Genomic DNA, 15076 nt, shown 5'->3' with positions numbered 1-15076 from the left:
AGGTTTTCCACTTGTTTCTCTTCCTCTTCCCCTTCTGGTACCCCTATAATTTGGATTTTGGGACTTTTAAAGATGTCCTGGAGGTTCCTAAGCCTCTCCTCATTTTTTTTGAATACTTGTTCCTTCATCGTTTTCTGTTTGGTCTTTTTTTTTCTTCCTTCTGGTCCACTTGATTGATTTGAGTCCCAGTTTCCTTTCCATCACTATTGTTTCCCTGTGCATTTCCCTTCATTTCACTTAGTGAAGCCTTCATTTGTTCATCTAATTTGTGACTAAAATCAACCAGTTCCATGAGCATCCTGATCACCAGTGTTTTGAACTGTGCATCTGATAGGTTGGCCATCTCTTGGTCTCATAGAAGTATTGGCTCTGGGACGTTGAACTGTTCTTGAGCCATAATGTTTTGGTCTGTTTATGCCTGTTACCTATGAGGGGTGGATCCTTAGGTGTTCACCAGGGCAGGGCAACCCAGGTTGCTGGGTTGTGACACTATATGCGGGGCAGGGTGAGATGGGGCAATGGCATTATTTTTTCTGCTCTCTCTCAGATTTCGGTTCCCTCTGCTGCTTCCCGCAAGCAAATTGGGCCCTTCTGGTTCTAGTTCCCAGATGTGTGGGCTTGTGCACCCTCCAGGACCTCGTGGGTCTCTCCAAAGAACTCTCTGCGAATCTGGGAGCCTCTCCTGGCACCTTGACCCCTGAAAGTTTTTGCAATTGGTGCTTTTAGGCTTTATTTCTCAGTGCTGGGGCCCTGGTTTGCATAGTCCGCCCCACTGCTCACTCCTTTGCCTGGTTTATTTGAATGTGAATGTGTGACCCTGCTCTACCAGTCGCTGACTCTGCCCCTCTTATTGGTCTGAATGAATGGTTTGTTGTTGGCAGACTTCAGTACAGTTCAATTTTCTCTCTGTTTCGGTTGCATTCTGGTTTTTAAATATTTGTTGTTCATAAACTTGGTTGTGTGAGGAGGCACAGTGTTTCCACCTACACCTCCATCTTGGCCAGAAGTCTGAAAGGTTATGTTTCTGACAGAAGTGGTCTTTCATCTTATTTCCTTTTGCATGCATCACAATTATGGTGTAAAGTTGCCGAGACCAGCTGTGATGGTTCCTTCCTGCAAAGTGGAAGCCTTTAAAATTCAGATGAACAAATATTTAATGTATTTGTTGATCCCAAACAATATGCAGAGCACTTTACTGACCATTTTTGGAGATGCAGAGATGACTAACAGACCTGTAAGATATAAAACACAACATGTAGTGTTACAACTTCCTCCAGAGGTTAACTTTATTTTTTTCTTTTTTTTGTTTTATTTTTTTTAATTTTTTAAAATATATTTTATTGATTATACCATTACAGTTGTTCTATTCCCCCCCTTCAATCCCCTCCACCCGCACCCTCCCTCCCCCACCATTCTCCCCCCCTTAGTTTATAACCACGTGTCTCAAGTTCTTTGGATTCTATATTTCCCCCACTATTCTCGCCCTCCCCCCTATCTATTTTCTACCTACCATCTATGCTATTTTCTGTGCCTTCTCCCCCCTTCTCCCCCTCCCACCCCCCTGTTTCTAACCCTCCATGTGTTCTTCATTTCTATGGTTCCACTCCTGATCTAGCTGTCCTCTTGGTTTGCTTTTGTTTTAGGTGTGGTTGTTAATAGCTGTGTGTTTGCTGTCCTTTCACTGTTAATATTTTTCATCTTCTTTTTCTTATATAAGTCCCTTTAGCATTTCATATAATAAGGGCTTGGTGATGATGAACTCCTTGAACTTGACCTTATCTGAGAAGCACTTTATCTGTCCTTCCATTCTAAATGAAAGTTTTGCTGGATAAAGCAATCTTGGCTGTAGGTCTTTGGATTTCATGACTTGGAATACTTCTTTCCAGCCCCTTCTTGCCTGTAAGGTCTCTTTTGAGAAATCCGCTGACAGTCTGATGGGTACTCCTTTGTAGGTGACTGTCCCCTTATCCCTTGCTGCTTCTAGGATTCTCTCCTTCATTTTGGTCTTGGCTAATGTAATTATGATGTGCCTTGGTGTGTTCCTTCTTGGGTCCAACTTCTTTGGCACTCTCTGAGCTTCCTGGATTTCCTGGAAGTCTATTTCCTTTGCCAGACTGGGGAAGTTCTCCTTTATTATTTGTTCAAATACGTTTTCCACTCGTGGCTGTTTCTTTCCCCCTTCTGGTACCCCTATAATTCGGATGTTGGAACGTTTAAAAATGTCCTGGAGGTTCCTAAGCCTCTCCTCATTTTTTTGAATTCTCATTTCTTCATTCCTTTCTGGTGGGATGTTTTGTTCTTCCTTCTGGTCCATTCCATTGATTTGAGTCCCCGTTTCCTTTCCATCACTATTGGTTTCCTGTGCATCTCCCTTCATTTCAATTAGTTTAGCCTTCATATGTTCCTCTAATTTGTGACTTTGTTCCTCTAATTCGTGACTATAATCTACCAGTTCTGTGAGCATCCTGATAAATAGTGTCCTGAATTGTGCTTCTGAGAGGCTGGCAATCTGTTGGTCACTTAGAGTTATTGGCTCTGGGACTTTGAGTTCTTCTTGCACCATCTTTCGGGTTGTTCGTGCCTGTTCCATAGCAGGATCAGAGCCCTAAATTGTTCACTAGAACAGGGCAACTAAGTCGCTGGGTTGTGACCTTGTATGTGGGGACGGGGTCAAAGAGAGACAATGACTCTCACTGGTATTGCAGGGCAACTAAGTCGCTGGGTTGTGACGCTGTATGTGGGGGCGGGGTCAAAGAGGGACTCTGGCGTCCGTCTGCCGCCTGCCGCCCCGGCCCTCACCAGTGCGAAAGGCAACTAAGTCGCTGGGTTGTGACGCTGTATGTGGGGGCGGGGTCAAAGAGGGACTATGGTGTCCTGTCCGCCGCCTGCCACCACAGCCCTCACCTGTGCCGCAGTTGCTGCAGTCACTGGGCCCACGCGTTTCGTCCCACTGCACGCGAGTGTGCCACCGCCGTCAGCCCTCGCCCCCTGGGGCCTGCGTGGTCTGTCTCACTGTGTGCGAATATGCACCCGCGGTCTGCCCCGCACCCCAACTGGTTCCCGTCTGCCTGCGCGCCTGGGTTGGGGGCCCTGTCCTGCCCAAACCTGCTCGCTGCTGGCTCTGCCCCTCTTACCTTCCCGTTGAACGGTTAGACGTAATCGGACTTCCGTATAATTCAATTTTCTGTCCTTTGGTTGTGTCCTTGTTTCTCCAAACCTTTGCTGTATTCAAACTTGGTTGTGGGAGAAGGCACAGTGTTTCCACCTATGCCTCCATCTTGGCGGAAGTCACCGGTTAACTTTAGTATTAAGTACATTGGTAGCTTAAAAAAAAATCTCATTTTCTGGAGAAAGATTACTAAAGATGTACTCTGATCCTCTGTTTAAAACACAATTTTAAAAGGAAAGTGAATGAGAAAAGTATTTGGTACTAATCGCTTTTACTTTGTCAGAAATTCCATGTACTCCAGCTTACGGGAAGAGTTAATAACCATGTCAAGAAGGCCAACTCTCCCTTTACTCTTTAATTGTACCATTTTGTACCACTCAACAGAGTACAGGGAGCGGTGCTCATAACCAGAAATTCATGATCAAGAAAAGTTAAATCTCATGTAGTGCTTCCTATTTAAAAAAGCATGTCAGTGTTCTACACATTTTGGAGCCAAAGTCCTCTTTTTGCTTTTTAATTTTGGTGGAAATGAATTCTTTGGTTATCAGGAAAATCAACCATGTAGAATACCTTGTAAGGATATTGCATTATGACTTAGTGTTATTGTTTTGTGTATAAAATTCATGTTATCTTTTCAAAATGTACGGGAGAGATTGTGAATAAGTAGCTATTGTCTAGAGGGCTCTCAGATTGAAAGCTCTATGTATTTCAAACCTACCTGCTGTAGCTTATTCTTCCCATTTTCAGAGGAAGAAATGGAGGCACAGTTTATGAGACTTATTCCAGGTTTCAACCAGTATTTCAGAATATACTAATCATGTAGGTAATAGGCAGTTTCACAATCCTAGTATAGCAATTTGGTGAATGTTCAGTATGATCATGATTAAATTTTTTGATAGTGAAAAGTGAAGTCAATGCGAATTTAAACAAAATGGGCAATGATTATCGAGAAGCAAGGATATCTCCTAGAGCCACAGGGCAAGCTATGAGGCTGAAACCACGTAGGCAAGTATCTCTGCTTTTTTATGTGCACCTGCGTCATTGTTTCTACTTTGCTGGCCAGCTTTCTTTGAGGATCTTTGCATCTAGCAAAGACAAATACCCACAGCACCTGGGTTTTCATCATTATTAACTCTATCCACAGAGACTGAGTCTTTATCCTAGTTCTCAAGAAAAAAAAATTCAGCCGGTCTAGCAGAAGGTATGTGATTAAACACCCTGTTCCAATCCTTCTTGGTCAAGCAAGCAAGGTTACTTAATAGCAACCTGGCTGAGGCTGTGCCAGCCCCGAGGGCTGGAGGTGGTCCTGTGACAGGAGGGACCTCGACCTCAGAGACAGGAAGTCAGGCAGACAGAGTGCGGCCCTTCAGTTCAGATAGCAATACATGGCTAAGACCACAGTTTCTGGAGCAACTATTTTAGATCCGTTTCTCAATTCGGCCATGACTGGTTGAATGACCTTGTGTAAATCCTTAACCTTTTTTTTGTGCATACTATTTTTTATCTCTAATGTGGTGATAATAATGTTATTACATGTAAACTATTTGAAAAGTTCCTGGGAACATATTAAACATTTAATGCACCTTGGTTATTATTTTATGATAGTGGCCAATTGTAGCCTATTTTCTATTTATCAAATAAATCTTAGATCTCCTAATTTTCATGCTCCTATGACCATCAGTGCTGCAGAAATGAAATGATCTTACTTATAGTTTGCTAAGAGCTATGTGATGTACAAGCCTGTTCAAAATATTGATGACAAAAGGGGGGAAACAGAAGGTTTTATAATTGGCTCCAGTTACTTGTTGTAGTGAGGAAGATGGATTTTTCTAATAAACTTGAACATATTCCGATTTTTCCTAGTGAGTATAATGTTTATGGAGAAAAAACTATACCAGAGGATATTTGCATAATTATTGAAAAATGTGAACACGATTTGCTTATTAAGTGCAATTACACAGATGAGGCTGTTTACTTTTCTGCTGATTGATCCCACATTTATTTTCAGGTACATGACAGATGGAGGACTCACCCTGTATACGAGGAGTCTGAACCGAATGCCAGACGCGGTGACTGCCAGGGACGCCATTCAGAGAGGGGTTCACGACGTGACAGTCGACGCAGACAGGTAAAGGCATTGCATGTATATGATAATGAGGGGCATATCGAGCAATTTCATAAGTGAGGTCCTAGGACTTATACAATACAAATGAAAGGAATTTTGTTTTGATACAATAATTATTTTGGAACATTTGCAGAAAACCAAGGTGGTTTTACTTAAAGATTTCAAGACTTAAAGCTATATGTTCTAAAAAAAATTGCATTGCTGGTGAGAATATTTAATTTTAGGTTACATGGGAGCAAGTTTTGATATATGGAAAGCAAAATTATAAACATAGATTTATAACCCTGGCTGATAAATTCCTTTCAATTTGGATACCCTCAGATGTACCTAGAGGCTAATGATGTAAAGATTGAAACAAAATTTAAATTATCAGGTACAATACAGTAAACTTGATGCTTTTCTTGTGGATTTGTTGAAGGCATACAACTCTCACTTTAGGCTAATTTCTGATTCATAATTGTTTCAAATGGCATGAAGGTAGTAGGTGTGTGTTTCTGTGTGTGTGTTTCATAGAACAATTATTATTTTGCTAGAAATTATTTTGTCAATTTCATTAGCATCACTGCTTTCAAGGATATCGTTTGTGTAAAATAATGCTGTAAGACACACTTCTGACATAATTTTGCCCCCTCTTCACTCAGAATTTTGACATGATTGAGTAGGAAGGCCGTACCCACCCTAGCACTACTATGCATCGATACTGAGAGTTGTTCTTTAACTCAGCCTTTATGAAGAGAGGGAAAGATTAAGATTTCATGTATCCAGATTCTGGAATAAGAGCTGTGTACAATTTCTTGTGCATTGTAGCACAGCCAGCTCCAAAGGCTAAACAGTGAATTCTAATATTACTCTGCAGTCAGTTTCTCCTCTATCAAAGCTGCTGGCACTGGCCAGGTGGCTCAGTTGGTTGGAGTGTCATCACATACACCAAAGGGTTGAAGGTTCTATTCCTGGTCAGGACACATACCTGGGTTGGGGGTTCAGTCCCCAGCTGGGGTGTGTAGGGGAGACAACCAATCAGTATTTGTCACATCTCTCTCTCTCTCAAATCAGTAAACATATCCTCAGAATTTAAAAAAAATTCTTCTGCTATTTTCACTGCTGTTGGTCAAAGGAACTGTGTTGAGTCTCATACCAGTCTTCTAGTCTATATGCCAGGTGTGTGTGTGTTGTGTGTGTGTGTGTGTGTGTGTGTGTGAGAGAGAGAGAGAGAGAGAGAGAGAGATTGAGAGAGAGAGGAGCATGTGATTATAAATGGCTTATGAAAATTTTTGCCCCCCACACCCCCCAAACTCCCTTCACCCATTTTCCTCCCTGACTCCTTCCCTGACTTCAGCCACCCTGGACTTCTTTCTGCTTTGGAACTGGTGCTTTCTCTGCCTGGGATGCCCTTTTCTACGCTCATTGCATTACTGCCTCCACCACAACAGTTCTGTTGCAGCTTCATGTTACTTTCTCAGAGAGGTGTTTCCAGAGTAGCTAAGACACATTTCATTTGCAGTCACTTTCTCGGCCATGAATTCATACTGTTTTCTCCAATTTATGCATCACTTCTTGAACACATCATACTTACTTATTTCCATGTTTCTTTTACGTCTCCTTCATGACAATGTAATCCCAGGAATACAAAATTGTTGTCATAGTCAATACATGTCAAGCCTTTAACAAACGTCTGTGGAGTGAATGCGCTCGGGAGCAAGCACAGACTCTCATACAGGCTGGGAGTGTTGTTTGTCCCATTTGGTGGAGAGGCAGACGATGCTGCCAAAGAGCCATGGTCCTGAAAATGTGCTGTGTCAGAGAGGGCCTGAGTTTTGTGGGCAAATAAAAGGCAGTGATTGACGAGGAAGAAATCCAAATCCAAAGTTCGGACCACCTGGGGAATCTGATGACCCACATGTTGTTAGCTGATAGTGGAAAGCATTGAAGGACGGGAACATTTTGTTAATTGGGGGGAAATGAGAATATTGTGGCAGAACCTAGGAATTAATACAAAGGTGACTTATTTTTGAGACAGTGGAGCTAGGCAGCTCCCTTTGTTCCTATAAGGCCCCGACGGGGGCCTGACTGAGGAACCTCAGCCCACAGAGAGACCCAGCTATGCACTAATAAAGTGGAATCTATACACGTAGTGGCCTTTCAAGTGTGCTACCTGGACCTGCAGCGTCAGCATCACCTGGGTAGGCCTGCAAACTCTCTGCTCCATCTGAGGCCTGAGGAGTCCCAACCTGTGGGTGGGGCCCAGCAATCTGAGCTCTAACCAGCCTTCTAGGTCCACTGTCTTCAAATTAATAGATAGATGCCAGGCCTACGAAAACATAAAAACTTAACACAGAAAAAAAAGACATTTCAAAGTTTCTTCTTTTACTTTATTAGATGTGTTCAGTCAAGGGAAAGAGAATATCAAAGTAACAAATGGCACTAATTTTAAAAATAGGTCAACTACCGATGTGTTGCCCCTGAAATAATTGTCTAAGTTAGATTCAGCTTCCGAGGTTTATATATTTTCTGAAAGAATTTTGCTATTTAAGAAGTACAAAAGCAAATGAGTTATTTCTGTATATTAAACAGCAAAGAGATTAGAATGAAAAATCCTACTATCAGCAGAGAAAGGAGTTTCTCCTCTATTACAGGTGCGTCTGAAGTTCTTTTAAAACCCAATATTCAGGAAGTGAGTCAGGGTGCACACCTTTTTTAAATGCATAGTCTTAAGTATTATAGTTGCGTAAGTCCTTCTGTTAATTTAAAACACCTGCTTATGTAGGATGCTGTTTCACAAAATGTCCTTAATTCCAATGTCCATTCCCAGCAAGACAGACGAGGGCAGTACAAGGCACTGCCTCCTTGTCAGTTTAGTCAGAAAGGGTCCCCGCAAGTCCTGCAGTCCAGAATCAGACCTCCTTTCCTGTATTTGATCTAGTGCTTTTCCCACCATGGATGTGTCTATGATGCTATTTAATGTATTCCGGCAATATTTTGAGGAATGCTAATTTACCCTAACATCCTCATTTCGTGGCTATAATAGCACAAGGACTTGGGTCTTTTACCTCCTATAATTCCAGTTTCCAGCTACCTTAGTGAAGGTCTTTTAAAAATATGAAACATATTGGCTCACGTTAGCAATTATTAAATGATGAGGCTAGTGATAATTTACTGATAAGAAAGCTTAAAAGCAAAAAACAACAACATTGTTTTATTAATTTTTCACATTCCTGAGATGCAAAAGCCGCTCAAGTGACAATGCACTTACATAATGGCGAGGCACCCAGCTGGCTGGGGCAGCGCTGGGCCTGAGTTACTCGTGTTGCTCTCATGAATGGTGTATGTTCCCCTTTGACCTAACTCGTCGAAGTGGGAGGGGCAATGGAGAACAGCTGACTTCCTCTTCCCAGAAAATTGAAATGACTTTCTTTCCCAAAGGAAACAGGAGGGCTTTCAGCAGCCAACTGGAGTGTATTTGGAGTATTTTATTACTCAAAGACAATGCAGTTCCTCTACTTTCCATATCAATCCACCACCAGCCACATTTCCTTATTAAACTAAGAAAAGATTAGAGAATGTGGTTAGTCCTTGTAGACAAGTTGGAGACTCTGAGAACTTTATAAATAAACTCATAACAGACAGTGAGAATGTGTGGGCTTTATCCATTTGGCTCTGATTATAATGAGGTTAACTGTAATTCACATATACTTACATGGATTGTGCTATATTCAAAAGGTAATTTTGTGGGGGAAGGTGGGGAGATGTTGTTGTTTTGACCTTATTTATTCCTTTTATTGTTCTTACACTGACTTCTACACTAGCATTAATAAATATTTGATTAATAAGTGTATAATTACTTTCTAATTGCCTGATAGCAGAATAGCACCTTGGGCAAAAATAAAATAAACAATAAAGATAAAAGGCTTTGAGTTTAATAGTCATGGAGAATAATGTAAACAAAAGATAAAATGATAATTAAGTTGACCAAGTAATAATAGATGTATATATAAAGTACATTAGAAGCACCAAAGGGAAATAAATAATAATTTCTACCTTGAAGACTTCAATAAGCAGTATGACTTGAATGGGCCCATGGAGAAAGCATAAGACTTATTGACATGTGGCCTGGAAGAAATCAGAAGGTTTCTGGGAGTAAATACACCGAAGCATGGAAGTTTGGTTTCAAGGAGATGTCGAAGAAAATAGTAGGGGGACAGTAGTTAAAGCCATAAAAACAGATTTTATGAGGAACTATCGCAGTAGGGAAAAGAGAATGCAGTGTAGAATTCAGCTTAGTTTTGAATTTGGCAAGAAAAAGTGGGGAGTTATAGCCAGTGATGGGAGTGTCAGTGGTTGGAAAGTTAGTAAGAGGACATATCAGGGGAGGGGCTTCCTGCTAAACCTACTCAACAGGAGCTTTGCTGAAGGCAGGCTAGGGAGATCAGTTGCTGAGGGTAGAGAATGAGGAATCTGACCAGTGTTGAAGGTGGTCAGGTATCAAGGGTGGGGATTCTCTCCTAACTGACCCAGCTGGATTCTTACTAAAATTAGGCGTGGAGGCCCAGCAAGTGGACAGAGTCAAAGCTAATGGGATTTTGCTTGCGCCCTGGTAATGTGGACAAGGATTACAAGAAACATAATATTTGCAGGGATGTTCTCAAGTTCAGCTAACTTTAATTAGTGCTTTTTAAATTTCAAAGCAAGAGCACGTGTTATAATCATTGCATTTAAACAGAACTCTTCCAAAGCAGATATTGAAGAAGGGTGGTGCAAAGGCAGGTAGACTGTTGAGGAAGTGACTGAAAAAGTCCAGGTGGAAGAAGATAAGCACCTAACTGAAGAGTGGACATGGAGACACCATGTCCAGAGGAGGGTGGCTTTGGTCTGTGTGTGTTACTCTGCTAAGCTGCTGTAACAAAATATCACAGATGGGTTGGCTTAAAGGATAGATATTTATTTTCTCACAATTCTGGAGGCTACAAATCCATGATTACAATGAAAGAAAATTTATTTTCTGATGAGGGCTCTCTTCTTGACATGTAGACAACACCTTCTCACTGTGTTCTCAGGTGGCTTTTCTTCTGTGCTCTGCCAGGGTCAAAGGGTGAAATGGCTACTGTCTAGTTCTCTTTTTACAAGGACACCAGTTGTGTTGGAATAGAGCCCCACCCCTATGGCTGCATTTATTCTTAATGATCTCAGTAAAAACTCTGTCTCCAAAATGGACACAGTCCTGGTCAGGGCTTCAACACACAGATTTTGGAGGGGCGGGTTTGGGCACAATCCAACCCGTATCACTGTGTAACTCCGAGGTAGTTTTATTCTTGGAGATACAGTTTCAGTCACTGTATACATACTAGATTAAAGTAATGAGTATATATGTCACACACACACATTACAGGCTCAAATCCTACAGGAATCAGGAAGATCACATAAAATGAATGAAGTAGAAGAGACATGGTAAACATGATCCCTCTGAAGGGCGAAGTCGCCCTGAGGTCCAGAGGTTGCTTCTGTAGAAGTGTACCTGTGTGCAGAGGAGAGGTGAGGGTCACCAAACCATTGGAGTTTTCAAGTGATGTAAGGAGTCTGGGCTTTTGTGAGAAATCTCCTAGTTTTAAAATATTGTCAACTGTCTTAATAGAACTATGAGCTCAATAGGCAAATATACAAATTTCTTCAATGGCAAATAATCTAGGAAATCACAGAGAACCCTATATACAGTAAGATGCAATAAACATTCCCATGTATAGTCACATAAATCTCCTGGGTCCTGTCCCACAGAGGTGTAGTCATGTGGTACCTGCTGTACGGAATGAGAGTGCACCAGTGGGAGAAGCTGGCCCATGAGGTGGAAAACTATCTGAGCACACTTGCAAGTTTTTAGTGCAAAACAGGACAAATCTAAGGTCCATTTTCCAGCCACAGAATCCCTCACTGAAGCTGGCCTCAGGCCTGTTATGGCAGTAACTAATTAATTTTGTTTAAACAACTATATGAATCAGCACTGAGGTCTAAGCACACATTTATAGCTGTGATGTAGTGTGAGAAAACAAACCCTAAGAATAAACCATTGACATTTAAAAAGTAAAGGAGGCATAGCCATTGGAGACAAAGCAATCAGCTCTAACACAATGTCAAGAAACAGAGTTAACTGCTAACTTTGAGGTGGAGAGAAGAGGAAATAGGCAACAAAGTCAAATTCTATGGACAAGTGCAGTTAGGTGAAGAAGGCTTATGCCAAAAAGTAAAAAAGAGTAATATGAAATTTAGCATTTTAAAGTTAGAAGTCTGCTGGATGATTAAGCGAGGTGCAAGCCACAGCCTGAATTACTAAAATAGAATGGTCAGAGATGTCGAAATTTTGTTATTCGGATGATGTATCTGGGTGGTCATTAAGTCAATATGATGACCTAATGAGTCTTAAAGCAGAAGGACCTGAAGCTTCAGATACCAAATTCTGTATTCAGTGTGAACAAAATTGTATAAAATGTACTAGCAAAGATACCTTTTTAGATCTATTCTAGATTGTCTATTACATTGTTATCTAATTATATTCCTAAACATAGCAATGGTTATTTCCATTATAAACTAATCAATTTTACTATTGATTTTTTTCATTTTTAATTGTGACCTTTTGAAAATCTAAGAACACAATGCATCATAGAAATTATTATTTTTGTACTGTAGTAACTGACAGATTGGTTTGATTTGCAATACTACAATCCAGATGCTGAAATCAAGTTGAGGAAGGAGTTTGCAAAAGGCCCTGAGGAACTGCCATGATCTTAAGTGCCTCTCAGGTTTAAATACCAGTCATTGCAATTCCGACTACAGTAGGGAAAGCCTTGGCCCACACATCCACTTGGACTTGAATCCCTTGATAGAGTTGGAGAGAGAGACTTTTCCTCTGCCTTCTTAGGTTTAATGTTTGGTAATGTGCAAATTACACTGACAAAAGACAGATTATTGGGGGGAAAAAGACAGATTTTTAAATTCATGTATGTTTGTTCACAGAAAATGTGCCTCAAGGAGCTACTTAGAACTTGGGGCTCATCATAATAGGGGAAGGAGAGTGGGAGAAGGACACTTACGGGAAAGCAAATGCCTTCTGGGAAAGGCAAAGGGCCCCTTAGTGGGAGAGATGGGAGCCATGATGGTTGTGAGGTAATGCCTGTTGAGGTGAGATCTTATCCTGACTTCTTGTTTCCAGTGATAGAAGGCAGTCCTCACTGGTTGTAAAATTCACAAGGAGCAGGAATGTGACAGTAGAAATTTGGCGGGATGCTCCACTTTTAGGCAGATACAGGAGTTTAGAAAACAGAAATGTAAAAAGGCCCAACTCTTCACAGTGGTATATTTTGAATTCCTTCACTCTACATCTACTCTTGTTATCAATGTGTAGAAACTTTCACCGAGTCCACAAAGAGAACCATGACAAATCTTAGAAAGTCAGCTGGAGAGTCAATTCTGAGGGAGAGAGGTCTTTCATATTTCCATGACTTCACCAAATAGGGGAAGCGAAGGCAACAGAGATTCTTCTAAGCCACCAAGCAAATATCTCCAGGGTTTAGGTTCACAGTGCTTGCCACTATTCTGTGTATATTCTAATAATGTATTCCATTCTGTGCTGATTTGTTCCAACATAATCACAGAATGAGTATATCTTAAGTATTTCCTTCATTAGCTTACTGGCTTTCCATAGTAATTAAAAGCGAACACAAGAAGGAGTAAGAGGCTGAGATAAAAATAGATAAAATAAAGATAATTACTTCATTTTATAATAAAATGCCCTGCCATTTTTTCTCCCTCATTTGTTTAAGTAGAGAGACATGCAAAAACTGGGGAAGTAAAAAATGTTTTAGTTGCCTTCTTACTTTCCCCTGGTACCTGCTCACCAACACAGGCTTGGGAACTGAAGCTGAACTTGGTCTGAGTTCTCAGAATTAACTGACCTCATTGTAAATAATCTTATTAACTCCCGATAATTTTAAGTAATACCTCTCATCGAACGAATTCACAATGAAGACATATATTGAGAACCTACTGTCTGCCAAGAGCTGTGCTCGATCCCATGGACCTTCCACTCAGAGGTCTTCATTAAGACATTAGAGTAGGGATTGTTAAAGCCTAAAAAAAAAAAAAAATGAGACTCAAAGAATTCTTGGATAGTACAAGTATAACAAGTTGTGGATATTCTTGGTTGGGACACCGTTTAATATCTTTCAAAACATATATATAGGTGTCTCTAAGCTCTAGCATCTCCCTTTAAGATTGTTCCTGACATTAAACTTGACCAGAACCAAACTTTACCATTTTAGAAGTGACCTTCCAATAGAGGAGTCGGTTCTCAGCAATCTTGGTGTGCAGTATTTTTACTATATCCCCTTCCAAAACAATTTACCAATGAATCTTATGAAGACAATGACAATAATGATGATGATGATGGAGTCAAGGCAGTTTCAATAAAAATAGTTATAGTCACTATCAATAATGAGGGCATAGTATGTAGAGACAGCATGCCATAGTATCTAAATGCATTATTTTATTTTATCTTTAAAACAGCCCTATGAAGTGGGTTTTATTCTTGCCATTTTGGGAGACAAATAGTTCTTCAACCAACTGCCTTGCCCATAGCCTCTGTTAATAAATGGCAGGATTTGAATTCAGTTCTTGTGCTCTTACTATTTTTCATAAAATTATTACAGTAATTCAGATAAAGGTTTTTTATAATAGTATATGACATTTTGTGATTTTTAGAGTTATTTTATTTTTCCATTTTGGTTAAACATACATGTAAAATATAAATAGATCTTTTTTATTTAACTTCATCAATGTTGATAATTATGTTTCTTCAGCATGTAATCATATTATAGTTCTACCACAGATTGCCCATAAACCTAAAAACACAATTAACAGAACAACATTTTCACATTCATTAGAGCTTCTAAAACACTGTTTAAATTGTTAATACCAGTAAAGCAATTTAGCAGTATTTTGTTCTTTTATATATAAAAATCTAGCAGTCTGAAATTTTCCTATTGAAATACCTTCTAACAGGCTCAAGAAAATCACAGAAAAATGGAAGGAGGTGAAATATGTTCAGCTTATATACAGAAAAATACTAAAAGAGTACTTACATGAACAGAAAAGCAATGTGGGCCTTTTATATTACATGATTTTTTTCCACAAAGAGAAATAAAACTGGAGAGATTGTGTCAGCTAATGGTTTCATTTGATTTAAGAAGTTACATCTATACGTGAAACATTTGTTTTTTCCCTGCAAGAACCAAGGGTGATTTTTTTTTAATAGGCTAACAAATGGGGTGAGACATTCAATTTGGAATAATTGAATTGAAGGCTTCCAGCTGACAGCTGATGAATTCTGCATCTTCTTCACTCTAGCTACATCGAGTGGGTGGCATAGACTTATTTGACTCATATGTGCTCCATGTATAATCTTTTTTTTCCTTGCTTGACTTAATTTGTGTTTGAAATGGTTAAGTTATTTATATGAGCTGGATTATTTTATGCATTAACAGAGCTTCCATATGTTTTTTCAGATAAGTTGCATATGAAAGTGCATTTGTTACAAATCAGTGCTTATTTTCTGAGTTAAAGTTAACCTGTTAATATAAAGCTTTTCTATGGTTATTGAAGAAAATTTACAGAAAAATGAAAGTATAGAGAAGAATCTAAAAATAATTCATAAACCTCTCACCCTCCACCCCCAAACAACCAAGATTGTTGCTCTGATGTTTTTCCTCCCAGCCTTGCTTCCCAGCTCCCTCCACACAGCC

The 15076-nt window shown here is 40.0% G+C and overlaps 1 protein-coding gene across 1 annotated transcript in view; it reads left to right on the top strand.

Moving 5' to 3' along the window:
• Positions 1–15076, top strand: part of NAV3 (neuron navigator 3) — a 364273-nt gene that overhangs the window by 214990 nt on the left and 134207 nt on the right. The window contains exon 12 of the mRNA XM_037042823.1: positions 5178–5297. Within this exon, the coding sequence (XP_036898718.1) occupies positions 5178–5297 (120 nt within the window). The remainder of the gene's footprint in view (positions 1–5177; positions 5298–15076) is intronic.

Source organism: Sturnira hondurensis, unplaced genomic scaffold, assembly GCF_014824575.4.
Source record: "Sturnira hondurensis isolate 20B ecotype Veracruz unplaced genomic scaffold, ASM1482457v3 Scaffold0003801, whole genome shotgun sequence".
Taxonomy (NCBI): Eukaryota; Metazoa; Chordata; class Mammalia; order Chiroptera; family Phyllostomidae; genus Sturnira; species Sturnira hondurensis.
The sequence above is the reverse complement of the archived record's forward strand: the minus strand, read 5'-3'. Positions and strand labels throughout refer to the sequence as shown.